General features: G+C 40.8%; 1 protein-coding gene across 1 annotated transcript in view; it reads right to left on the bottom strand.

Annotated features, from left to right (window-relative positions):
• PNPLA6 (patatin like phospholipase domain containing 6) overlaps positions 1-27,263 on the bottom strand; it is a 1,368,928-nt gene that overhangs the window by 626,047 nt on the left and 715,618 nt on the right. The window contains exon 16 of the mRNA XM_044083495.1: positions 18,464-18,541. Coding sequence (XP_043939430.1) covers positions 18,464-18,541 — 78 coding nt within the window. The remainder of the gene's footprint in view (positions 1-18,463; positions 18,542-27,263) is intronic.

The following is a 27,263-nucleotide window of genomic DNA, read 5'->3' as shown; positions in this document are numbered from 1 at the left end:
TTCTTCTTCTTTTGGCTGCTCCAGTTAGGGGTCGCCACAGCCGATCAACTGTTTCCATTTCTTCCTGTCCTCTGCATCTTGCTCTGTCACACCAACCACCTGCATGTCCTCTCTCACCACATCCATAAACCTTATCTTAGGCCTTCCTCTTTTCCTGTTACCTGGTAGCTTCATCCTTAGCATATTTTTTCCAATATACTCTGCATCCCTCCTCAACACATGTCCAAACCAACGTAATCTTGCCTCTCTGGCTTTGTCTCCAAACCATCCAACCTGGGCTGACCCTCTAATATACTTATTCCTAATCCTGTCCATCCTCGTCACACCTAGTGCAAATCTTAACATCTTCAACTCTGCCACGTCAGGCTCTGACTCCTGCTGTACAGCCAGCTATTCAATTTCAGATGCAGTTTTCTATCATTCTTTATCAAAAATATAGGAAAAGGATCAAAATACTTATTCTAGTGTATATTACCGCTTGCAATGCTCCTTTTCTAGGCATTAGGATAATTTTGCAGTACAGGTTTGATTTTTTTTATCTGCATCTTCAGGTACATAAAAATACCACTGATCCCCCTCACATATTCATCTTCAGCTGTGATTTTTCCATGCTAGCAAGTTTAATGGCTGCATGACACGTGGTTCTTCTCTTTCTAGTTTGTTATGAATAACAACCATCACACTGAACTCTTTAATATCTGATTTTCACCACTAATCCTGAGGATCACATTTTAGAAACAGACTTCTCTTTTATGGCATACAAATGAAAATGGACAAGTGTGTGTCTAGGATTATTATCCTTAAATGCTGATGGAGAAAAATCCTATGTGCTGTCTCTACAAAAAAGTGTTTGGCAGTTATCCTAGTCCAATCAGCTAGTTTTCCAACAATGTAGTCCACACATCTAATGTATTCCAATAAACTGCAGATTGTTGCCTTTTCCTGGGTCATCTGTCTCTATTAATGTTTCTTTAAGAAGTTCACTTGTTGCTTTTGAGGAAAACATCCTGTGTGAAATATCCTTAAATTCTCCCTCCAACTCCAGTAGCTGATCTGAATGTGCAAAGTTGTTTCCATATTCATAGGTAGGTACTAGGCTATTAGCCCTAGGGCCTATATAAGCCTAGCCAAAAAGGTACCCGGGCTTTCGCCACCCAAGAAAATTATTTTCCTGTGTCCCTGTCGAGCAGAGCCACAGAAGTGATCCCTGGGCTGAATTTCCTATTTCCCATCCAATCATCAAGATTTTTCTTGAAGAGTGTTAATGAGGAGCTCTGTTTGACATAGACAGGTAGTCTGTTCCAGAGTATGGGAAGTCTCTGGGACAGGAATCTATCCATCCAGCATGTTCTGTTTATTGTGGTGACAAGGTTTAGGTCCCTAGAGCGTGTAGCTCAGAGGGATTGGGATTTCTTTAAGTGGAGCATGTCCAACAGCTCTGGGTTTGACACAGCTTTGTATGTTAGGCAGAGATCGCCTCTGAGTAGGCGATATGCGACGGAGTAAAGCTGGAGTTTTTTTAGACTGTCTGCGTAGGGCATCTGTTTGAGGCCAGTAATCCTCTTTGTGAGGTATTTCTGTGGCCTTTCCAGTTGTTGCAGATGTCTTGTGAGGTACATACCAAAAGGGGTGTTGTACTCTATAATGGGTTTAATGAGTGATGAGTAGAGGGGAACAATGACCTCTTTTTTTCTGGATGAGAAACCTTTTGTGATGAGGTGAGCCACGTAGAAGGATTTCCTGACCACTGTGGCGATGTGATTATCAAAGGAGAGACTACTGTCCACCTGTGTCCCAAGGTCTCTTACCACACTTTCAGCGTTAAGTAGACTACCACTTATGTAGTTCATGGGTACAGAGTTTTTACCAAAGGGGATGACAATACACTTTTTGGTATTGAGCTTCAGGCCATGGCTTTGACACCAGGCATCTGTCTCAGTAAGGCCCTTTTGTAGTATGTCCACATCGTTAGGAGTTTCGATTATGGCTCCTAGTTTGCAGTCATTTGCAAACTTTGTTAGCCAAAGACCTTCTGTGTTAGCCTGTACTTCAGAGAAGTAGATAACAAACAGGAGAGGACCCAGGACTGAACCCTGTGGTACTCCACTTGTCACTGGTCTGAAATCGGATTTGGAGTCTGTTACTTTCACAGTGTGGGTTCTGTCAGTGATCCAGTTGGCAACCCATCTTGTGACATGGGGATTTATACCTAGTTTAGTGAGCTTATCTATAATTCCAGAGTGGGGGGTGGTGTCGAAAGCCTTGGCGAAATCTAGATAAGCTGTGTGAACCACCTTACCCTCATCTATGACTTTGGTGACTGCTTCAAAGAAGTCAATCAGGTTTAGGAGACATGATCTGCCTTTTACAAACACAAACTGGGTAGGGTCCAGAGTTTGGTGATTACCAATGTCTTTGTTTATGAGTTCCATGATGATACGTTCCATGGCCTTACAGACCAGGCTCGTCAGGCTAATGAGGCGGTAGTTCCCGGGGTCCGTCGTGGCTCCCCCTTTGTGGAGTGGGATAACTGTCGCGGTGCGCCATTCAGTGGGCAAAAAGCTTGAGGTGAGGCTATGACTGAGCATGGTACTTAGGTAGGGTGCCAGTTCATTCTGTAGTTTGTGTAGAACGCAACCTGGTATATTGTCAGGTCCCATGGATGCTGTGTTCTTGGCCTTGGAGAGTGTTTTTTTTACCTGTACAGCCGTGATTACAGGAACTTTGCATTCTTCCGGTATAGAGATGGGCCCTCTAGGGGGTGAGAGGAGGGTAAAGTTAGCACTGAACCTATCTGCCAGGATGTTGGCAATATCAGTTGGTTCTGTATATTTAGTGCCGTTGTGCTGTAACTCAGAGCAGATCTGAGTGTTGCCATTGAGATTCTTGACATAGCTATAGAATGCGTTGTGGTTGTCTTTAGAGTCAGTGGCAATTTTGTTTTCGTAACTAGCTTTGGAGGATTTTATGAGAGATCTCAACTTCTTACCGAGGTTGACCAGGGAGTTCCTCCAGTCATGGGATTTTACTCTTTTTTTGCAACAGTTTCTTTCTTCTGTTGTAGAGTTTGTTTATGGCAGAGGACCACCAGATTGGCTTCCTTTTTTTGGAGGATAGCATCTTGGTTCTATTAGGGATAGCATGATCCATGCACTCGTGTAAGTGCTTATAAAGTGCATTTGTGTAGGATTCATCAGTCATACCTCTATTGCCCGTCTGCCTGGGTGTCATGAAGTTTGCCACTTCTGTCTTAAGAAGTGCAAAGTTGGCTTTGGAGAAGTTTTTTATGGTGGTTTCCCTAATTGGGGGTGGAGGCAGGATGTGGATGTCTAGGGTGATTAGCTTGTGGTCGGATCTGACCAACAAGGAATTGACTTCTGGTGTGGAACACCGGTTGCCCATGTTGGTAATGACCAGGTCTAAGATATTGCTGCCCCTGGTGGGGGTGTGAATAAGCTGATCCAAGGCGTTGGAATTTATGAATTTCAGAAAATGTTGAGCAAAAGAGTTGGTACATGAGTAGTTTTCCCAGTTAATGGTGGGGTAGTTGAAATCGCCCATTATTAGGGTGTTGGGTTGTACCCTAATACTTTCCAGTGTATCAAGAAATGAGGAGTGGGAATCCTGCGGCATGGTGGGGGGTCTTTAGCAGGCTACAATTTGGATTGCGGTCTTGCCCAGAGTTAGTTGCACTTGGATAATCTCAGATACATTATGCTATGCAACTAGCCTGAAGGTGTGGATATCCTTAATAAATATGGACACGCCTTCACCTTTAGTGCTTCGTTCCAGGTTAGGTGGCCGAAAGGTGTGGAACGAATTATAGCCTGGTAATGCAGGGGTGCTCTCTGGAGCTTTGAACTAGATCTCTTGTCACTGCACAAATGTTGATGTTCTCCATTTTAAGGAGTGCCTTGAGTGAGTGCATTTTGAGGTTTAGACTTCTAGCACTGAGTAGCATTACCCTCAGATTTTGCTTGCTTGTACCTGTTACGGAGGTGAATTTGTCATTTCAACCTTGCCTAAAAAAGGCACTATAGGGGTGGCAAGAGCCTTAGCCAGTATCCGGAATCCCAAGGGCGACAGGTGCAGGCCATCTCTGGCAAACCATCGTGGTCTGTCGATCATGTAGTCCCAGGCAGACAAATACTGGATCCCCTTAGAATGACACCAGAAGCTTAGCCAATTGTTCAAGTCAATTATTTTGTCCTTGTACTGTGGTATCATTCTGGGTGATGGCAGGACTTTTTTTTTTCAGAACAAGTAATATTACCCAAGAAGGAAGGGTTACCATTGTACAATTCAGCCATGATTTGTTCATTTCTAAAGTCCTCCACAGCTTGTGTAGATTTTTTTTTTCCTGTTGAACAGCAAATCATATTGAGCAGTCCCCCATGTTCTATCTTCTGTGCTCTGAGTGCAAACCCGACCTCATGGCAATTTAGTTTCATTCAAAAATCTTAAGATAATTTTGTTATTATTTTTAGGTATGAAGACTTACCACACTTCCAGATTTTGGAATTTCATGTAACTTTAACACGCCTATCACAAAAGCAATGGTTTTAGCATTACTTACGTGCTTTTTTAACTGGAAGAGTGGCAGCTCTCATAAAATGTGTCTTTTATGCTCTCTGCCATGACCGGATGCCCATCAGTAACTTCTGTTTAAATATTTCAGTGGGGTGACCAGGTTTAGCTTCAAAAGAATATCATTGGCCTCATTATGATACTCAAAATCACTAAAGTTTTTCTTATCCCTTCTAGAGTTTCTTTTATTTAATTATAAGAAATATCACAAGCACATTCAAACTCTTAATCTCATCTCAGTTCCGTAGTTGTTTTTATTATACACCCATGTTACTACTAACTATACTCATACAACTGTGCAATCCAGCAAAAAATAATCACCCAGTAAGGAAGGTTGTTGGACAGATCATTGTAAGCAATAGTCAGACAGTGATTCTAAGGAAGCTACATTAATTTTCATTAACAAGATGAATCTTCAGACACTTCTTATCAGTTCATGGTTGTCAGTTTTTCATGATTGTCAAGTTTTTCTAACAGTCTCAGGAATGTTCTTCCATCTAGTTGGTGCAATTTTGGAAAATGCCCTTTCACAGGTTAAAAGTGTAAAGGATGGCCTTAATAACAGTATGCAATCAGTATTTTGGCCGGAGCAGAATGCACTTTAGTGCTCAGTTGTTTGGGGTTGGCAGTATATCATTTGCACAGAGGTTTGAAAGTAAGGGTTTTGAGCAAAAATGTTGTCCCAGCCATGATCTAATTGCTTCTGTACAGTGTAATGTAGTGTACTGATGCCCCCTGCTGTTAGACAAATTAATAAATCTAACTACTTTTCTCAGCAAACTGGACTATACTGGTATTTTAAGAGAAGCGCACTGCAATAACAGGGATGCTATATTCTACTCTGGGGAGCAGAACACTTACTGCTACAGTACACCTAACTTCGAGTTAACAAATCTGATATTGTATACAACACTGAGTACTGACATGGGGAAAAAAGGAGGAGGATCTACACCTACCAGGTCTTTATGATGAAGTAATTTCACAGTTCTCTCACAAACTGTTCACACCTGTTGCTGACTAGATGACAGATAAACTCAAAAAGACATAGTCTTTCAGAAGCAGGCACCCAAATTCACAACTAGTATCGTTCACATACCACAGAAACAAACAGCAACAGAAAAAGAATGTTAAAGACTTTCTGCTTATCTATACAAAAGCTTTAAAAAGACAGACTGAGAGGCTTGAGAACAGTTTTGTTTTGATGTTTAATACCAAGTATAAATCAGATTAAATGAACCAAATGCTAACTATAAATTACATCAAACAAATCAAATCAATATTTGAAATCTAGCAGCCTAATATACTACACAGTGAACTATTCTGTAAAACATTGTTACATGATATGCAATCCAGCAGTTGTTAATCAATGCACTAAATTGAAAAAGCAACTAGTTCTTAACATGTGCTTCAGTCGAAGAATGAGTAAAAATGTAAAATACTTATATATTATTATGTTGTAAATTTGTTTTCAACTACTGAAATCAACTACTCTGTCACACTACATGTGTAAAAAGATATACAGCAAATGAATCTGTTTAACTTGTATACCTACCAAAAAGTCCCTGATATCATCTCATTACAGCACCTGTGGGAAAAGAGGTCAAGCTAAACGTCCAATCCATCTCTGGCAATTGGCCCACGTCAGCACCTTTGGCCTCAGACAACTGCAGATCTACCAGAAACCCTGACGTATTGGTTTCTCCTGAGGAGGGTTAGTAACCATAGCAATGGCTGGAAATGGCAGCAGCATTTGCATTTTCTGGGAGCAACGAAGAGATGGAAAGCACGCTTTACAATGCCTACACTTAATCTAAGGCCACTTAAGGTTCAACAACTAGCTACTCACTTTAAAGAAAAGCATAATGAAATGTCTCTAACAAATATAATGGCAATCGCAGACAGAGGCCATCATAAAACAGAACTCATATTGACCATGGTGGTTGTGGAAGGAATGAATAAAGTCTTTTGAGACTTACCATGGTGGCTTCTACCTTCTTACCTTTGAAAGATGTTTGTGGTGTTTCTCTTCTTCCAATGAAATAAGGACTTTCCTCTCTGCTGCTGCCTCTCGACAGCATTCACACTAACTTTATCAAAGCTATGGCTCTGGTCTGCACAAGGAAAGGAGGAAAAGAAAGGAATACTTCTGTTGCACTGTGCTAAAATATATTCCAGCAGATATACTTCCAGTAATGTTGCTTTGATTTTTTTATGATTTCTTTCAAGATGGACAACACCTTCTGTTATGATGTTCCCCTAACACAATAATAAGCCTAAAGAAGAAGAATCTGGAGGTGGTGCTGTAGGTAAAGAGTTAGAGATAGGAACTAGTGCTCAAAAGGAAATAACTTGGTCATAAAACAACATGAAGCAGAAAGGCAATGATGTAATGAACCGCAGGGGTAATGAGCACTGTTCAACAACAGAAAAGAACAGGAGAGCTGGCAGATAATGAACTGCCCATTTTATGTTTTGATGTCACAGCTGTGATAACATTAAGAGGTAGTGCCCATTACAACTGCTGAATATGACACCACTTACTGACATTTCATATTACAAAATAGCATACTTCAAGATATAAAGCCCTTCCTTTTTAAACAAGAAACATCTTTATTAAATTACCACTTATGACAGACAGACATATGTTTATATAAATGAAAATAAACCATATTGACATAATCACTTTTTCAAACATTATGCATCACTTATAATCTATCCAACAACTGTTAGTCAAACATTACATAGCTCATTCAAGTCCTGCCTTCTTTTAAACCTCATTCCTCCCCTGTATATATTGTTCCCACAATTCCCATTTTTCCTACGTAATTTGCTCCTGCTCTTTTTTAAAGATCCCAATTCCAGTTGTTTTATCTCTGTTCCTATATTCACTACTTCTAGTGCAGTTAGTTTAGACTTTGATTTCTATTTTCTAGTGATTGCTTTTTTGGCAGCCACCATTATTAGACTCAGCAAGGCCTTACTATGTCTAGGCATTTCTGATTCTGCATCATAGGTCAGAAAAATTATTTCACGAGTTACACCAATATGTTCATACAGTATCTCCGAGAGAGCAGTCTACAGGGAATCTTGAGTATGCCAATTCATTACACTCCCAGAAAAAATGTTCACAATTACCTCTTTCTACCCCATCACACCTCCAACATTTGCTGTCTACCTAAGGGAAAATTCTCTGGAGTCTACTTGCGGTATAGAAATACCTATGTAAACATTTCCAAGCAAAAACCCTAAATCTTCTAGATTTTGCTGCATACTTGGGAGACATACATATATCCCCCATTGTTTCTTTGTGAATTGCTTATCCAATATCTCTTCCCAATCCGTTCTAACCTCTTCTGATTGATTCTTATAGTTATCATGCAATATTTTATATACTCGACTAATTATTCCCTTTTTTAATGGCAGCTTCTGTTCTAGACTCTACTAAAAACTCTATCAGTGCTTGTCTTTCATTTAGGACCCCACAGTTTCTTTCTCCTTGACTATACTCTGACATCAATCCTTGATAGGAAAGGCAATCTCTAACCTGCAGTGCAAATAAATTCTTGGTGTCTTCCCATTCTCTTATCTTTCCCCTCTCTAATGATTTGCTCCCAATATCTTGGTTCCTTTGCCTGTTTTCTCCAATAAATTCCAGGCCCCCTTGCCTATCATCTGTATCCCTAATTGCAGTCATCCCAATTGACAGAACTGACTTTCTCCATCCATTCCTGTGTTGGCTTAGTTCTTGTAATACTTTCTGCTACTTTATGAAACTAATATTCTGTATGATTATTGTAATTCTCCTTAAAGATCTGCGTCCAAAATCCCAGTCTCTCCTTGTTTCTTGAGCTTCCACCCTGTTTCATCATCATCCTTTTCCACTATGAATTATAGATTTCTGCTTGTGCTATATATAGGAGCCTTACCTGTGTAGCTCTGAAATACCCCTTCAATTCGTGTAATCCCAATCCGCCTTGTTCTAATGGAAGAATCAGTTTATCCTACTTCAATCTTGCCATCTTTCCCTCACAGATAAAATCCTTCAGCTCTTTAACTACTATCCACAATTTCTCCTCTGGTTGATAAAATATGCCTGATCTGTGTATAAGACTAAAGGGACTAAATCATTTGAACCACTTGTATATAACAGAGCATTCAATTTCTCAGTTTTAGTATTATCTTTTGTTTAGTCTCTTTCCATATATCCTTAGCTGCCACACCAGCATAATTTTTACTCCATACTCCTAAATACTTCATTTTATCATGTCCCCATAAACATGCATATTGCTGAACCAATTCCTGTGTGGGTACATAATTTACAGCTATTGCCTTTGTTTTAGCTTCATTAATTTTGTATCCTGAAAAGATGTGAAACTGTTTCAAAATGTTCCACAACAATGTAATGTCCTTTTCTGGTTTTGTCAGGTATAAAATAACATCATCTGCAAATACAGCCAGCTTTTCCTGACTACTGTACCAATTACATCCTTGACTTTCTAAGCCCCTTATTTTCTTTGCCAGTGGTTCTAAATATAATGCAAATAACAAAGGGGAAGGGGGCACCCATGCCTGGTTCCTCTGCTCAGACAGAAATTATCAGAGAGTACCCCACCCACTTTAAATTTCTCCTCTGATCCCTCATATATCTTTCTAACCAACCTTATAATTTTATCAGAGAATGCAAATGCGTCCATTGCCCTGCTTATAAATTTCCAGCTTACTCTATCAAATGCTTTCCCTGCATCAAGATCCACCAACAACAGTGGTATTTCCTTACATTCTGCTTCCCTCTGAATCATCAATGTTCTGTCAATGTTGTCAAATGTTTGCCTCCCCTCCACAAAACCACAATGATCCATATCCATTACAGATATAAACACTTTATAATCATGGTTTAGTATTGAAATGGGCCTGTATGAAGCTAGATCTGAAGGATCTTTACCCTCTTTAGGTATTATAGCCACCGCTTTCTTCCAGGAAGCTGGTATTTCTCCTCCTCTTAAAATATGATTAAGCAAAACCTTCCAGATCTTTATCATTTTTTTTCCATCCTAGCTTCCACACTTTCACTGGAATACCATCTATTTCTGGAGACTTTCCTGTTCACTGGTTATACATCACCATTTTTCTCTCCTCTCCTCCTACTGTAACAGTTGGTAATTGAGCCTCATCTACCTCAAACCTTGGCATATTTAATTCTTTCCATACACATTTCCATTTGTAACTTTTTAATTTCCATATTTGAGCCCTTTCTTATTTGCAATGGTGATGGACAAGTTGACAGATGAGATCAGACAGGAGTTCCCGTGGACTATGATGTTTGCAGATGACATTGCGATCTGTAGAGGGAGTAGGGAACAGGTGGAGGAGACCCTGGAGAGGTGGAGATATGCTCTAGAGAGAAGAGGAATGAAGGTCAGCAGGACTAAGACAGAATATATGTGTGTGAATGAGAGAGAGGATAGAGGAATGGTGAGGATGCAGGGAGTAGAGGTGGCGAAGGTGGATGAGTTTAAATACTTGGGATCAACAGTTCAGGGTAATGGTGAGTGTGGAAGAGAGGTGAAGAAGAGAGTACAGGCAGGATGGAGTGGGTGGAGAAGAGTGTCAGGAGTGATTTGTGACAGACGAGTAACAGTAAGAGTGAAAGGGAAGGTCTACAAGAGGTTAGTGAGACCAGCTATGTTATATGGGTTGGAGACAGTGGCACTGACAAAAAGGCAGGAGGCAGAGCTGGACGTGGCAGAGTTAAATATGTTAAGATTTGCACTGGTGTGACAAGGGTGGACAGGATTAGGAATAAGTATATTAGAGGGTCAGCCCAGGTTAGAAGGTTTAGGGACAAAGCCAGAGAGGCAAGATTACGTTGGTTTGGACATGTGCTGAGGAGGGATTTATATTGGGAAAAAGATGCTAAGGATGAAGCTGCCAGGTAAATGGAAAAGGGGAAGGCCTAAGATAAGTTTTATAGATGTGGTGAGAGAGGACATGCAGGTGGTTGGTGTGACAGAGCAGGATGCAGAGGACAGGAAGAAATGGAAACAGATGATCCGCTGTGGCGGCCCCTAACGGGAGCAGTTGAAAGAAAGAGAAGAATTTCTCTACTTTATACAGACTTTCATACAATTTCCAAAATATTTCTAATACATTTACAGCATCTCGTCACATTCCTTGACAGCCTTTTATACTTTCTGCTGCCTGAGTTGTTGTGCTAAAACATTTTGTGCTCTAGAGCGATCATCAAAAATCAGTTGCTTAACAGCAAGCTTTCTAAATTCATATATATTATCAAGGTAATCCCTTATTTTCTGTTTAGTATTCTGCAGTTGCTCCTTTTCTTGTTCTGTGAGATTCCCCCTATTCTACAACACATTAACATGTCAGGCCCTCTAAATAACTCTGGTTACTAACCATATCTCCCTTCTTTTAGTTCCACCCAGTTTTTGCACTCTACTTTAATTTTATCCACTCCCTAGCTATATTTTCAGAAGAAATTTCTATCCTCCCTAATAGCTTCTGAATAATTTCCACTACCCATTCCTTTTAACTCTCTCTCCAAAAGATAGGTGGGAAAGTGCCAGTGTCTCATTTGTATTTCATTACCCTGTGTTTTTATTCTAGTTATTATCATCTGAAATGGTTATTGAGTGTGTTCTAGCAAGATATTCAATTAATGCACATGTTCATGTGAAATGAAAATTCTGTTTAGCCTAGCCCAGTTTTGTGTCTTAGAGAATGACATATAAATTCACTCCAAACTCCTAGCACTGAATTCACATTGTCCATGCCAAATATTTTCATAAATTTCTTCAAACGTCTAACCTCCTTTGTTATACCCCCCCCCCCCCCCCAAGACACATCTTCACTGCTGAAAATCAAATTCCAGTCTCCACCTATAAGTAATGCTCCTTGTTGAAAGCTGAATTTTTTCTATTAGAATCTTCTCTCCATTACCATTATAGATAGATGGGGAATAATAACTAAATAAGGATGGCTGGCTTCAGTTTAATCAGTTTTTGTTGTGTTTTTTTTATTTGGATCTGATATAAAAAGATCATCATCATCATTCATTGAGGAGAGAAGCAGCATTAGCATGAACTGGAAGCCAAACATTTGGAGATCGAAGAAAAAAAAGAGACTGTGACGTTTGGAGGCTGAAGAAAGGGAGAAGCAGCATCAGCATGAAAAGGAAATACTGACTCTTTGACAGTTTCAGGGAGGTAATGGGGGAGAGAGTAACTGAACCCCTGAAGCAATAAAGGTCAGTAAATGTCTTCCACAATTTAAAGATTATACTGATTTTGATAGTTTTATTCATATATTTGAAAGGATATGTAAAAAGTATGATGTTGACCAAGAGCTCTGGGTACGATTCCTGACCCCCTTACTCCATGGTAAAGCTGTAACTGCTGTTTCTAAATTGTCTGATACTGTTTAAATTATGAAAAAATAAAACAATGTTTGCCAGAATGCTTTAAGTTAACACCTGAAGCTTATTGGTAAAAGTTCCGTGAGCATAGAGGCAAGGCAGATAAAAGTGTTTGTGATTATATATTGCTGAGTTAATCATTTTCTTTCATAAGAGGGTGAGTGGGTGTCAGGTCACCACTTTTTAAAGGTTGGCAGACCTTTTGGTGATGGAACAAGCCCTTAGCACTTTGCCTGAGGACATGAGAATCTAGTTGGCAGACTGAGAATGCAACTCTGCAGACAAGCTGGGGAGAAAAGGGGATCTCTACAGAGCAAGCAGGACATTACTGCATAAGAAGGGGATACCCAGTGCTGCACATGGATATAAGGGAACTAATAGTGGTCAGCCCAAATCATTCCAACAGAGTCTACCAGTAACAGGGGAAGGCACTAGTTCAGGTACATGGCCAGGATCAATGGTTAGATGTTTTAAATGTAACCAGAGGGGTCATGTAGTATACAAATATCCACTGAAGCAAGGTGGGGAACAAAAGGTGAGGGAGCCAGTAAGTGGGAATAACTGCCCGTCACTGGTAAATTGTCTGGAGACAACAGAGGTACTAAACTATCATCTGCGTTTGTATCCTATCTTAGTGGATGGAAGATATGTCGCTGCTAAGAGAGAGACGCATTCTGACATAACCACTGTGAAGTCTTCAGTGGATAAAGAAGAGCAGCACTTGCTTGGGCAGTCCACACCAGTCAGAGCTTTAGGAGGGACCCCATTGCAAATACCTTTGGCCAGGGTTCACATTGACTGGGAGGGTGGAAAAGGGAACAAGCAGGTAGGTGTGTTTGAGAATATACCTGCAGATGTCTTAATAGGGAATGGTTTTGACAATGTAGTAACTGGTTTGCATGCAGTTACATGGAGATGCAGACAGACCTCATGCCTGAAGCTCAGATGATGATGTCGTTATTTCAATAAGGCAGCTACCTTGTAGCACTGAGCATGAAAGTGAACCACAGCTGCTGGTAGGTACTGATGTTCCTGTGGACAGGGTCACTGTAAGGACAAAGGTGAGTGGTAGTACCCAGGCTGACAGGGAGGCACTCTTGTCAGAAGATACCAGGCTTCCTGTGGAAGGGGAGCTAGGAAGGGTCACAAAAGTAGAGTTGAGACGGGCACAGCTTTTGGACCCTACCTTATGACGCTTGAGGGAGATAGCTAAAGAGGCACCCGATGATCAAGGAAAAGGGGAGTATGTATACTGGAACAAAGGCTTACTTTACAGAGAGTGGACCCCTGAGGGAGCACTAGAGGGTGAGGTAATACAGCAGTTGGTGCAGCCTAGAGCCTACCGTCTGGCACTTCTAGCCATAGTCAATGGCATTCTTTTTGCAGGTCATATGGGTATAAAGCATACCACGAGACATATCATGCAGAATCTCTATTGGCCCGGGATTGCAAGGGAGGTAACAGGATACTGCAGGACCTGTGAGCAGTGCCAAACAGTAGATAAGGCAGATGACAAGGTCAAAGCTCCATTGATGCCTCTACCTGTGACTAGAAAGCCATTTCAGAGGGTAGCTATGGATACTGTGGGTAATCTAAGTACCTCAAGTTCCACAGGAAATAAGTATAACCTGGTGGTAGTAGAGTACACTAGCAGATATCCTGAAGTGGTAGCTCTGTCCTCCACTGAAGCAGAGATGGTGTCAAATGCTTTGTTAGAGATTTTCAGCAGGCTAGGTTTCTCAAGAGAAATACTGACTGACAGAGGTGCCAATTTTATGTCAGACTTGCTGGCTTGTCTGTGGAAGCTTTGTGGGGTGAAGCACCTAAAGACTACCCGCTACCATCCCCAGACTAATGGTCTTGTGTAGAGGTTAAACGCTACTCTAAAGACCACGCTACAGGCATTTGCAGACTAGTCTAGGAGAGAGTGGTACAAATATTTGTCCCATTTAATGTTTGTATACAGAGAGGTACCCCAGGAATCCACAGGTGTTTCACTCATTGAGTTGATGTATGTGCATGGGGTGAGGGGAACCTTTAGATTTAATTTGTGATGAGTGGGAGGGTGAGTGTGAATGCCACAAGGAATCTGTTGTGGCATATGTCCTAAACCTCAGGTCAAGGCTTAGGGAGCTTATGTGCTTGGCAGGAGCCCATCAGCAGAAAAAGGTCTGGTATGACAGGAATGCTTGAGCCCGAGAGTATGTTGTGGGACAACAGGTTATGGTGCTCATTCATGTCAGATACAATAAGCTGCAGGCAGCTTGGAAGGGACCTGTCAAAGTGGTAAGGAATAATGTCAATTACACGGTAAACCTACTAGGCAGGAGGCAGGGGCATAAACTGTACTATGTTAACATAACGAAACCTCAGCATATTAGGGAGGTCCTGGGCAGACTGCAAAGGGCAGAGTTGACCATTCGGCTCAGTAAGTGTCAGGTGGGTATGGCAGAGGTCTCTTACCTGGGACATAGAGTGGGGAGTGGTAAGATTAGGGCAGAACTTGCGAAGGTTCACAGGTTCATAGGTAGGTACTAGGCTATCGGCACAAGGGCCTACGTAAGCCTAGCCAGCAAGGTACCATAGCTTACGCCACCCAAGAAGGTTATTTTCCTGTGCCACACTCCAGCAGAGACACAGAAGTGATCCCCAGGGTGTATTTCCTATTTCCCATCCACTCATCAAGATTTTTCTTGAAGAGTGCTAATGAAGAACTTTGCTTGACATAGATGGGTAGCTTGTTCCAGAGTATAGGAAGTCTCTGGGACAGGAATCTATCCCTCCAGCGTGTTCTGTTTATTGTGGTGACAAGGTTTAGGTCCCTAGAGCATCTAGCTTGGAGGGATTGGGATTTCTTTAGGTGTAGCATGTCCAACAGCTCTGGGTTTGAAATAGCTTTATATGTTAGGCAGAGATCACGTCGGAGTTGGCGGAAGCTATTCAGGCATGGCCTGCCCCTGTTACCAAAAAGCAAGTGAGGACATTCTTGGTGCCACTGCAGAAGGATTCTCAAAACAGGATATAGATTAACGTGTTCCCAGACAGACCCCTTTCTCTCAAGCAATGTTTTTCCAGGGTCACTTGAAAAACTAGCTTAAGTCTTCAAAGGGGGAAGAGATGTGATGTTGTGAGGTACTGCCAGCTGTACCAGTTGAAGTGGGACAGTGCATGTGTGTGGCATATGCCAGCATGGCTGGCTGAAGTTTTGTACATAATCTTATGTCAACTGACTGTCACATTTATTTGTACAGATGCTTGTATTAAATTTGTAAAAGTTGCATATGTTAAAAATCCTGCAACAGAATCTTAACAAAGTTCTGAGTATGTACTGTGCCAGAGTCAAGTGACTAGATGTGATGTCATTCTATAACCAGCTGAAAGATGCTGCTTCTACCTTTTCTTCAGCCTCCAATTGTTGCAGTCTCTCTTTGGTCTCCAGTTCATGCTGATGTTGCTTTTCCTTTTCTTCAGGCTCCAAACATTGCAGTCTTTCTTTGGTCTCCAGTTCATGCTGATGCTGCTTCTTATTTTCTTCAGCCTCCATACATTTGGCCGCCAGTTCAAGTCTCTAACTCCAGTTAACTAAATCAAGCTAAGGGCCTTAATCCAGTCATTCCCCCATACAATAATGATAAAAAAGTGCATTTGTCTTTTGTCATCCTCTTTTAACAGGACTTTTTTTTATATATACATTGCAGTGTCTACTTTTTAATACTGAACAAGGAGAAAGAAAAGAAGGGAGCAAGAAAAGAAAAACAAAACAGGAGTGCCTGTTTACAACAATATCCCCACTACACTTAAAAACAGCTGAGAAACCTTTACTTTATAGCATGCAAAGAAAATCATACACTATAAAAATAGTACTATACATAGTTAAAGTTAACTTTCTCTCTCTTCTTCCCCTCCCCTAAGTATTTTTCTGAACATTAATGACATGACGTAGGGCATATACTTTAAAGTCTCCCACAAGTCCAACAAAGTTCAAAAAGTCCATGTGCTGTCATATTTCACAAATGTAATTATTGTTTCGTAATCCTACATTTGTCAAGTTCCAAGTTACTGGTTTTATTCCTGTTCATCGCCAATCCCAAATCCTGTCTCTGCTTCATTTCCATTGTACTCTCAATTCTTCTAGTCAACTATCATGCTCCCTTCCTTCTCTCCAGCATTTTCCGTTGAAACATTGCAAAAGGTTTCACTGGCGAAGTCTCTCTGTGGTCTTTATTACCAAAAGAACAAGAAGTAGAATCTTCTTCTGTTTCACAGCTCATTTTTTTGTTGGACACACATTTGTATTTCCTCCTTAGCTTAGATTTGTCCCTCTAGGGAAGAATATTTTGATGACAGCTGGGTATGGCAGTTTGAATCTCAAGTCTGCTTCTTGATATCCTTGAATAGTGGAATACATTTACCCCTCTTCTGCCTGGGGTACAATGAGTAGCCATTCTCCAAAAACACTCTGCTGTTTCCCACTTTTAGTACTTTGTTCTTCTGCCACGGTTTTGTCAGAATCAACTCCTTCTGCTTGTAGGATTGCATCTTTACTATTAAAAGTCTAGGTTGTTTTCCCATACCCAGGTATGGAGCATACACATGATGTGTCATTTCAATCAACAACTCCTGGTGTGGAATATCAGTCCAGTTGCTTATCTGCACTTTCATAAAATTAATACAGTCTGTTCCTTCCAGCTTCTCTGGTACAGCTGAAAATATCAGGTTTTCCTACATGCTATGTCCTCTAATTCTATTATTTTTTTAAACATCTATTTTTGAGCAGTCTCATTATTCAGCCAGCCTTTTCTTCATTTTGACTTCTGATTTTTGCAGTTTAATCACCTTATTTGAATATCTGTTTAAAGCTTCTTCCATTTTTTTCCAGCCATTTGTTGTTTGGAGTTGATATATTCCATCAGTGTTTCATTTACTTTAATCAGACCTATGTGCAGTTGTCTTATGTTTCCTCTAGGTTACTGGAAGTCATGTCTAGAGCTTGCACTGCTTTTTGCTGACTAGCTGCAGTACCTTTCCCAGTCAATGTTTTTCCTCACCTTTTGTAACTGCTTTTCCTTTATGTCCTCTGTATTTCTTTGTTCCTGGCATCCAGGCAGTGAACTTACTAGCTAGTTACTGAAATTTACCCAGAAACACAAAAGTTCACTGGCCTCCTCTGCTGAGTTTCTGTGTTCACACTGGGATAGCTAGAATTAAGCTGCTACTCTTTGTGCAGCCATCTTGGAAGTCCCCAAGATACACAGCCTTGAAGTTAAGGGCCTTTGCTAGGTTCTGCTAAAAAAAAAATCTGTTGAAGAGAAATGGAAGTTGGAGATGGAATTAAAACTATGCACCCTCTCTCTCTCAGTGGAATAACTTGTTGTTATGATGCATTTTGCAATCTGCTGTGTTACAGCCATCATAAGAAGTGACAGTGAAGACAGGGAAAACAGAACTTACAACTTGAAAATGATACAGCAAATCTGCACAGTATTATTTTTTTTTTGGGGGGGTCCTCTTACCCATTGATCTTCCATGGCCAGGACCCCATTTTTTGTCCAGAACATTATTAATTTCAGCTAGAGAATCAAAATCACGGACAGTAAAGTTCTGACTATATTACCATGTAGAAAAGGGGACTTTTCTGTAATATGCACCCCAACTGAAGCAAAACAGTATCCTGTCTACTACTTCCAACTTATTCAAGAATGTCACTCTATCAAAAAGAGGATCTACTTCTCCACTAGTCCTACTACTTTTGTCAGCATGAGAGCCGGCTATATTTCTATTCTGTCTGCTTTGCAGACACGACAAAGCAACAGCCCTTCAAAGATGCTTCAACCACACTCCGGGAAGATAATCTAGCCAACCTCACTCTGCTTTGTTTTCTACTGTCCACCCAGTAAGCAGGCCAACAGCAACAAGGTCTGATACCTTGCTCTCTCACCATCTAGCTGGCCTAAAAAACTGCATAACATCCATATTTCTGAACAGAAGAATAGGGATAAAGAATGAATAAATTACAGCACACACCATACCCAGGTTTAACTCTGAACCTTAAACTACAAGAGATAACATTAACATTTGATTTCTAAATGAAACTGTCAGCAAGGACATTTAATATTGGTAATTTTTTTTTACTGTAGACCTGCTAACTACTTTTAGAGGAAGTACGACACTAAATTATTCAACCTAAGTGGGATACCAAAATGAGAAGGCTGTGTACAAATAACCATCATAAGAAAACTGAATTCTGCAGGTGAAAGAAGCTGTATAGAAGTGTTACTGAAGTCTGCTTACTGTAAGATGCTGACAGTAATAATGATGAATATTTTTTTCAGTCAAGGCCTGGACTTGAATAAAACAAATCTCAGTTATATAGCACAGTCATTTGGCAGGACAGCAGCACATTTTCAAAGGATAACAATACTACAACAGGAAATATGACTTACTTACCTGGTCACCTTGACGAGCCAGCACTGTTCCAGCTTTAGCATGGTGGAGTGTTACTCTATTTTCCAACAAAGACTTGTCCTGCAAACACAAAGTCAAAAAGGAAAATTAAATTTGTACCCAACAAATGTTTAAAATATACTTTTTAAGCTGTATGTAGGTACCACAGATGCACTAAAGACCGCTCTGCAATTAATACATTCTTTCAGTGCCACACGTACACTGAAAACAGACAACACTCATAGGTCTCCTACTAAAGGGATTTTACAGTTCCACTGGTACTACAGAATTACTAAAATGCAAACACATAAACAAAATGCTATTTTTAACTCTACTGTTTAGTGTGTTCCATATTACTTCCAATAATTCAACATTATAGTATAATCTCGCAAGTAAGCAGAGCTGAGAAACTGACAGTGCTGTATAATTTTTGCACCTTATCTTTCAAATTACCTTTGTTTCATTCACTTTTAAACATTATGCCTACTAAAGTACTCTGAGTATATCAAGGAAGTGCTATACAGCAAGCCCCTGCCAACATGGCGAAGTCAAACACTCTACAAAGATCAGAGCCAAGATGCACTACAGCAGATACTCAGAACACCTAGCGTTTGACAAATGTGGTGTTATACCCAGGAAGTTACATTGCACTCTGCACATCAAACAACAATGGTAATATCAGTACAATATAAGTATGTGGCACTGCTCTATACTCACTCAAAACTTGCCAACAAAGCCATGGCCTACTGATTATTCACTGCATATTTGGCATCACTCAAACTTGACTATAAAGCCATGGGTCAGTTCACAGCATTCTTCATTTGGCAAAACTGGCAAATTGATGCTCTCGGTATGACAGCAATGATAAAACATTTGTATGCTACTATGTCATACCAAATGACTGTACCCTGTATATAGAGAGGAACTGCTTCAGGAAAGCATTTTTCTGGGATCTACAGTACTCTGCTGGGGATTTCAGAGACATATGTTATAACTCACCCTAACTAAAGATGCATGTCACATACGATGTCCACATTAGTGAAGTGATGCATGTGCATTGTTGTTTCATGTGTATACGTGACAAAGCCAGAAAGATGCATGCTGCCTTACAATGTTCAATATAATCCATGTGTGCAAGGTTGCATGATGCATCTGTCAGATTATACACCACCATGAAGGTATTTGTTATTAGTCGTACTTCCACATGCTTCCCATAGTATGCCCTCCAACACGGGAAGTACTTCCACATGCTTCCCATAGTATGCCCTCCAACATGGGAAGTAAACATAGTAGGGATATCCCTGTAACCCATCTATCTAATGTCAGCAGTATTAAAACCATGATCAACCCACCCACCTACTGAAGGCAGTACATATAAGATGAGCAGCCTAGTTACCTGCTATTAGTGGTGAATAACCATTGGCTAATGAGGCACACAAGCAAGGGTGACTAATTCATGCCTTTACTGATAACACATGTAAAATGAGCAACTTTGCTACCTGCTGTTGGTGATACACATAATATGGGCAGTCCATCTGCTTCGTGCAGGTGATAATTTTACCATATACAGACAAGGCACACAAAGCTGCAAATACCACTGGTGACAGTCACAAATAATGACAGCCCAGTCGCCTACTGCATGTAGTACCAATCAAGGGTGCACAAGACATACCAGCATGGGTGTTACAAACACCAGGTTAGTTGAAAGTAAACATAACATTGGCAGCCCTACATATGCCTTGTAAAGCAGAAAAGCAATAACACTAGCCTGTCTTTGTGAAGCAGAGGGACATAGCCCTGACTACAACACAGTTGACCAGGGTATGATTAGCAGCCACAACACTGGAGAAGCCTGGTAGCAAGCAAAGAGGGAGGGAGGAGCAAAGAGGCCATGGCCTGCTCGTCTCTCCCAGGGTGGGGTGGGGAAGGTTCCATGCAGTCAGGGGTACACTGGGTAAGTGTGATTTCCCTGGTGGAGACTGAAGAAATCACCACCCATGTCTTCGGAAATAAGGAGATGCTGCATGAACAGAATGTCTCCTAAGGAAGTGAGGGTAACATCCCTTGCAGTCAGTCCACTGCACATCTACTGTTAAAGGATACAGGACAGCTCTGGGCACAGTCTTCGTTTACATGCAGCTTGCAAGCAGACAGCACAAAAGGGTAGTTATGCAGGGATGTCAGAGAGGATTAGTGGTGCAGATACTGCATGTTAAGGTCATGCTGGCCAGCAAGGGAAGAAAGGAATAAAATAAAACATGTGCCAGCAAAAATAACCACCTAACTGCTCTAAAGCATAGCAGGATAAAGCCTTCACTAAGACCCAGGTTCAATTAGCGGCTCAGTCATATGAAGGAGTGGCAGGGAGGGCTGGGTATTACCATCCCAGAAGGGAGAGTGGTGACATGGCCTTCTCCTAATACAATTCCTGTTGAAGACTGGGGACACAGTGTGGCCAAAGAGAATTACGGTGGGAATGTGACTGACCTGCTACAGAAATAGGGTGACACACTACACATCCCCATTGCACGCCCACCCCTCATATGTAACCAATACCAAAAGGGAATGTGAATGGGGCATGTCAAACAAAAAAAACCCAGCTGGCAGATGGTAGATGGTCAAGACTCTACAGGACATCCTTAGGATCCATGCCAGTCCCAGACAATACTTAAATATGGGGGTGTTGAGTAAGGCTGCTAAGCTTGGCAATGGACGTGGGGCACTGAGGTAGGACTGCCATAGGATAAAGCAAGGGGGGACCATAAAACAAATAAAAAGGCAGCTACCTAGGTGGCTGGTTCCTGTCTCCTTTAACACAAAGAGGTATATTGCTGATAGCATATAATCTAAAGGTCAGCAAACAGTGTAGTACTGCACTGATAAGGTCTGATGCATAATGAAGTGCAAAAAGAAAGACTAGCATCAGTGATACAGATAGCAAGATACCAGCAGTAAAATGTGTTTAGTCCCTTTAGTTTACGTACAGTTCAGGCATAATTTTATCCACCAGAGGAGAAGTTGTGGACAATAATTAATAAAGACTTGAAGGGATTTATCTGAGAAGGGAAGAAGGAAAGCGTCAAGGGGGGATAATTTCATTCTTCCATTAGAACAAGGTGGTTTAAGATTACCTGATTTGAAGAGATATTTAGAGCTGCACAGTTAAGGCTCATACACATAACACAAGCAGAAAGCTGTAATTCAAAATGGAAAGGGTTGATGATGAAATGGGAGAACATTTAAGAAATAAGGAGTGGGATTTTAGATGCAGATCCTAAAGAAAAATAACAGCCACACAGAATATTGTATTTATAAAGTAGCAGAAAGTATTCTAAGAACTAAGCCAACATGAGAATGGAGAAAGGAGATTTTTGGCGATAAGGACAACTGCAATTAGGGGTACAAAGAATAGACAAGAAAGGGATGGAATTTACTGGAGAAAAGTAGCAAAGGAACCGAGGTATTGGGAGCAAGTAACTAGAGAAGGAAAGGTAACAGAATGGAAAGAGGCCAAGAAGACATTTGGACTGCAGGCTAGAGACTGCCTTTCCTATCAAAGACTGATAAGAGTATAAGCAAAGAGAAAGGGATAGGGGAATCCTAAGTGAAACACCTTCGCTGGTAGAGGTTTTACTTAAATCAAGAACAGAACCTGCTGTTAAAAAGGGATAATTAGTCTGGCATATAAAATATTCCATAATAACTATAGGAATCAATCAGAGGAGGTTAGAAAACTCTGGGAAGACAGATCCAATAAGCAATTCCCAAGAAAACAATGGGAAGGCATACATACAGCTCTCAAGTATGCAACAAAGTTTAGAAGATTCAGGATTCTTTGCTTTAAATTATTTCTATAGGTAATTTATACTCCAAGCAGACTGCAATGATTTTTTTCTTCAGGCAGGTGACAAACACTGGAGGTGTGATGTGGAAGAAAGAGGAAGCTGGCAATATCTGTTATGGCAGTGTAATGAGATGGCAGACTTCAAAAAATTCCCTGTAAAGTACCCTGTCAGAAATACTGGAAGAGGAAATAGGTGCAACTAAAGAATTTTTTTGAGCTGGGATACAGGATCTGAACTGTCTAGACATACTAATTCCTTGCTAAGTTTAATTCTGGTGGCTGCCAAAAAAGCAATTAATAGAAAATGGAAATGAAAGTTTAAACCAACTGTATTTAGATTATTTAATATTGTAACAGAGATAAAACTGGAAGTGGGATCTTTAGAAAAAGGTAGGAGCAAATTACATAGAAAAAACTGGAAACTGTGAGGATAATACATGCAGAATAATGTTTTGCAGTATAAGCGAAATTTAAGGGAAGGCAGGAATTGAGTAATTGATGTAACATGGGATTGATGATAGCTATACAAAAAAACAAGTAATGTATTTTATTTGTAACTAGGAACATGTTCATATGGTTTGTTTTCTTTTATATAATTGTAGATTTGCCTGCGTCTTAAGTGATAATTCAATAAAGGCGTTAAAAAAGATCCTGCGGGACCTAGACGGAGGACTTAGAAAAACAATCCTCACTTCTGTATACAACTGCCCACAAGCTGAAAAGGAGACAGTGTAAGTTCACCATGGAACACACTTACCTGCAGAAGGCATAACCAGTGTCAGTTCTCCATATCCTCACTTTTTTGCTGTACTCGGACACTTGCCAAGGACTATACAAGCGACCCTCATACCAACCTCTGCTCTAGGCATACTTAGTTGCTGGCATCTTGGAAAATTATAGTAGGCCTGTAGTCTAGTCTCCACACGTTTGGCTGGTTGTGTTAAGACACTGGCACTTACTACAGTTTTTATTTTATGATCTGTTCCTGACAGTAGCAACAATCCTGGTACAGGTTTCAGCTCAAGATATGGTGGCCATTCGAACATCTCAATGGCTTGTTTTGCTTAGTAAGAGCAAATTAACTTCTACATGATGAATGTGAAGATCAAGATCTGAACTATCCAACTAGCAGAAAAGACGAAGACATGCAGCAGCATGGTATGGTCTGGTCCACCACACGATCCCTTTACATGCACTGGTAAAAGCCATGTACACCTCTGAAAGTGGAAGGAGAAGACAAATACATGAGCTGCGTTCTAAAGGAAAGGAAATTCCAACAGTCTGTCCATTCAGGAGCACTTTTGATATATAATACATACCTGCTGAGACGGTTTCAGATGACACATGATCTCCACAAGATTAAGCTGATTTTAGCCTCTGATCTGAAGCACAACATGCCTTCTCTCAGTGGGGAACAATCAGAAAATTATTCAGGTAAAATAACATACAGCCATTGTGGGTGTGCTGTAATGAATTCTAGACTTCTGGTATAAATAACGAGTAGATAGCAATCCAGAGTTAACGTCTTGAACTAAAATACGGCACTCCATTTTAAACTTCAGTGAACATTAAATAGGAGGATGAAGTTGGGCAAGCAGGCAGGCGTTGTGGAGATCTGCGCACAGAACAAGTTATCTCCAGTGTGACACGGGTAACTGTGCCTGGGTTGGAAACATTACTTACTTGTTGAAACAAAGGCATTCAGGCATGCTAGGTCTAGTACTGATCTACTTTTGAGGACTAGGAAAATACTTTATGAAAGCATTCTGATCACATGTCAGATTAGAAATAAGTCTAATCAGAAAGCAGGGACAGCATCTCCAGCTTCAAAGTGATTTGTGTTTTTTTGTTTTTAGTAGTGGCCACATAATTAAGAGCTTCAGGGTATATATCAAATGCTCTAGAAGCTGAGCTATTCAACCATCTGGCAACGTAACTCTCTAAATCTTCATATGCCGAAACAGACAGAAAAAAAATATACCCAGTCACAACTGCTCTGTGCAAGTAGATAATGTGTCAGACATCTTTATGATTCTGTAGTTTGGTGATAAAATTATAATGCTTCCTCAGATGATGAGATTACTTGAAATATTACTGCTTCAGCAAAGTTCATAGCTCGCTGGGTGAGTCTGAATTCTAATCTTAAAGGGCTGCTGATTTCTTCATAATGTAATTAGGCATATCATCACGTCCTCTTAGTTTTGTATAACTTGTGGACAGAGGCAATCAGCTAGTGTCTACTCCTAAGGTCAAAAAAATACCTCCTTACCCATTTGCCAAATAGGTTACGGTCAGCAAAAGGGGAATTTTTGCATTTCCTGCAGTAATACTTATTCTTGTCATATGTTCTGCAATTCCACTTCTATCTATACATTTAATGTAATATGGATAGTGCTGACCTAGACATCAGTAAGCTGTACTTAACATAAATCTGGCTATGCCTTTTCCTGCAATATGTCTTCTTACGGTTATATGCAACTATAAAGTGCTGACTTTAGTTCATAGGTGTATACCAGGCTAACGACCACTAGGGCTCTTAAAAGGCTAGTCATGCAACCCAAATGTTACCCACAAATTTGATTTATATTGACTTATAGAGGTTGATTTACTGACTGCCACTGTCCATAAGAGACATGGGAGCCAGATCAGGGGTGAATTTGCAATTAACCATCCAATGGTCCAAGTTGTGCTTAAATGGGGATAGGAAAAAACTCTGCTTCACATGGATGTGGAGCCTGTTCCAGAGAATGGGATTTCTCTAAGAAACATCTGTCTCTCCAACATATCCTATTTATGTTGCAAGCAAAATTTACGTCTTATAACCTAGAAGTCCTGATGCAGTTTACTTTGCAGATGTGTACAAGATTAATCAAAACTGGGTCCAGGGATGCCTTGTATGCCAGGCAAAGATCACCTCTCAGAAGTCTATATGATACAGAGTAAGGAGACAGGGCTTTGAGGAAATCCGCGTAAGACATTGTGTTTACTCCCTGTTATTCTTTTTTCAGAGAACCTTTGTATAGATTCCATTTGTGCATGGATCTGGTTAGATGGATCTACTTCAAAAGAAAGAAAACCCACATTACCAAAAATGACACTGCTAAGACAACATCGCCGAAACCTGAATTTAACGAATGAATATAATGCCAAAGGATTTCACAGGGTTAGTATCCAAGTGGCCAACAAGAGGAAATTTGTCCTTTCCCCCACTGTGCAATCCCAGAATTGGTATATTTCGCCCCCTCCCAGATGGGTTTGAGGTAGTGCAGAGCGTTTCATTGTTAGATGGTGGCCAACTGAACACTTACCTGTGAAATGTTTCACCATTGCAATCGTTCATTCAATTCAGGTTTAGGCAATGTTGTCTTCAGTAATGTAGGTTTTCATTCATTTAAAGAAGATCTGGTCAGGTACATACCAAAGGGGACATTATAATCTATTTTGGGTCTTGTGACCTCTCGGAACCCAGATGCCATGCCCTTGCTTATAAGTTCAGCCACATAGAAGGGTTTTCCTTACTACCTTGGACACATGTTGCTTGAAGGCTAGGTTGCTTTTTACATGAGTTCCAAGATCCCTGACAAGTGAATCAACTTTTGTGTGTATTTTACTGATGACGTAGACAGCCAGGGTGGCAGACTTCCTAAAAGTTACTATAATGCATTTCCTGGTATAGAGTTTTGAACCATGGCTTTGGCACTAAGCATTTGTCTGTATTTGACCTTCCTGAAGGGTGTTCTCAACCTGGGGGATTAAATGACTGCTCTCAGTATGCAATCATCTGCAAACTTGGTTAGCCAGAGGCCTTTGACATCCAAGAAATACATGCCAAAGAAGAGTGGGACTAGTCCAGAGCCCTGGGGGACCCCACTGGTGACTGGGTCTATATTATGTCGCTGAAACGGCAACACAGTGAATGCCATTTCAGCGACACGTAAACATCAATCCACCACTTCCGCAAATCGCCAGAACATTGATTTTTTTCCCCAAGGGAAAAAAAAAATCACTTGGCCGTCATCGTGTAATTGCCCTTTTCCCCACTGTAGTGCGATCTCGAGTTGGTATATTTAGTTGGGGGGGGGGGGTGAAGCCCCCTCAGTTGTAATGTTAGGTATGGTGTTTTGTGCGTGGTTGGACTAATGATTTTTTCCCTTGGAAAAAAATTGATATTCGGGTCATTCGCGGAAGTGGTGGATTGAGGTTTACGTGTCACTGAAACGGCATTCGCTGTATTGCCGTTTTGGCGAGATAATATAGATCCCTGGTGACTAGCATCTTTGTGGAGGTGGACTCACCTTTAATAACCTCCTGGGTCCTATCAGTGGTCCAGCTAGCTATTCAGCATGTTATGAAGGGGTTTATACCTAGTTCTGTAAGTTTGTTGACAATGCCCGTGTGGGGTATTGTAGCAAATGCCTTAGCCAGTATGCGCAGTTTTCCCCTCATGCATTGCCTTACTGACCTTTTCACAGAAGGCCACCAGATTCAGTAAGCATGACCTTTCTTTGACAAAGCCACACTTGGATGGATCCAGTATCTGGTGGTCTCATATGTCCTTTCTGATAATTTCCATGATAATTATTTCCATTGTTCTGCAAATAAGACTAGTCAGAATAATGAGTCTGTAGTTTCCAGGATCTGTTGAAGGTCCTCTCTTACAAAGGGGGATGACAGTCACAGCCCTCCAGTCACGTGGCACAAATTCTGTTTTAAGACTATAGTTAAATAATAACCCCAGGGGTCCTGATAAGTCGTACTTTGGACTATTCAGGAAGCATCCTGGGATGTGAGTGGAGCTCATTGAGGCTGTGTTCTTGGCTTTAGTGAGTGCAGCCAGTACATGATCCCTAGTTATAGTTGGAGATGTTAAGTTTGAAGGTATTACTGGGGGAGTGGTTGGGGGTGACAGGGGGGTAAAGTTCGAACTGAATTTGTTGGCCAACAGGTTTGCTATATTGG

Source organism: Protopterus annectens, chromosome 9.part0, assembly GCF_019279795.1.
Source record: "Protopterus annectens isolate FY-2018-M chromosome 9.part0, PAN1.0, whole genome shotgun sequence".
Classification (NCBI taxonomy): domain Eukaryota; kingdom Metazoa; phylum Chordata; order Ceratodontiformes; family Protopteridae; genus Protopterus; species Protopterus annectens.
The sequence above is the reverse complement of the archived record's forward strand: the minus strand, read 5'-3'. Positions and strand labels throughout refer to the sequence as shown.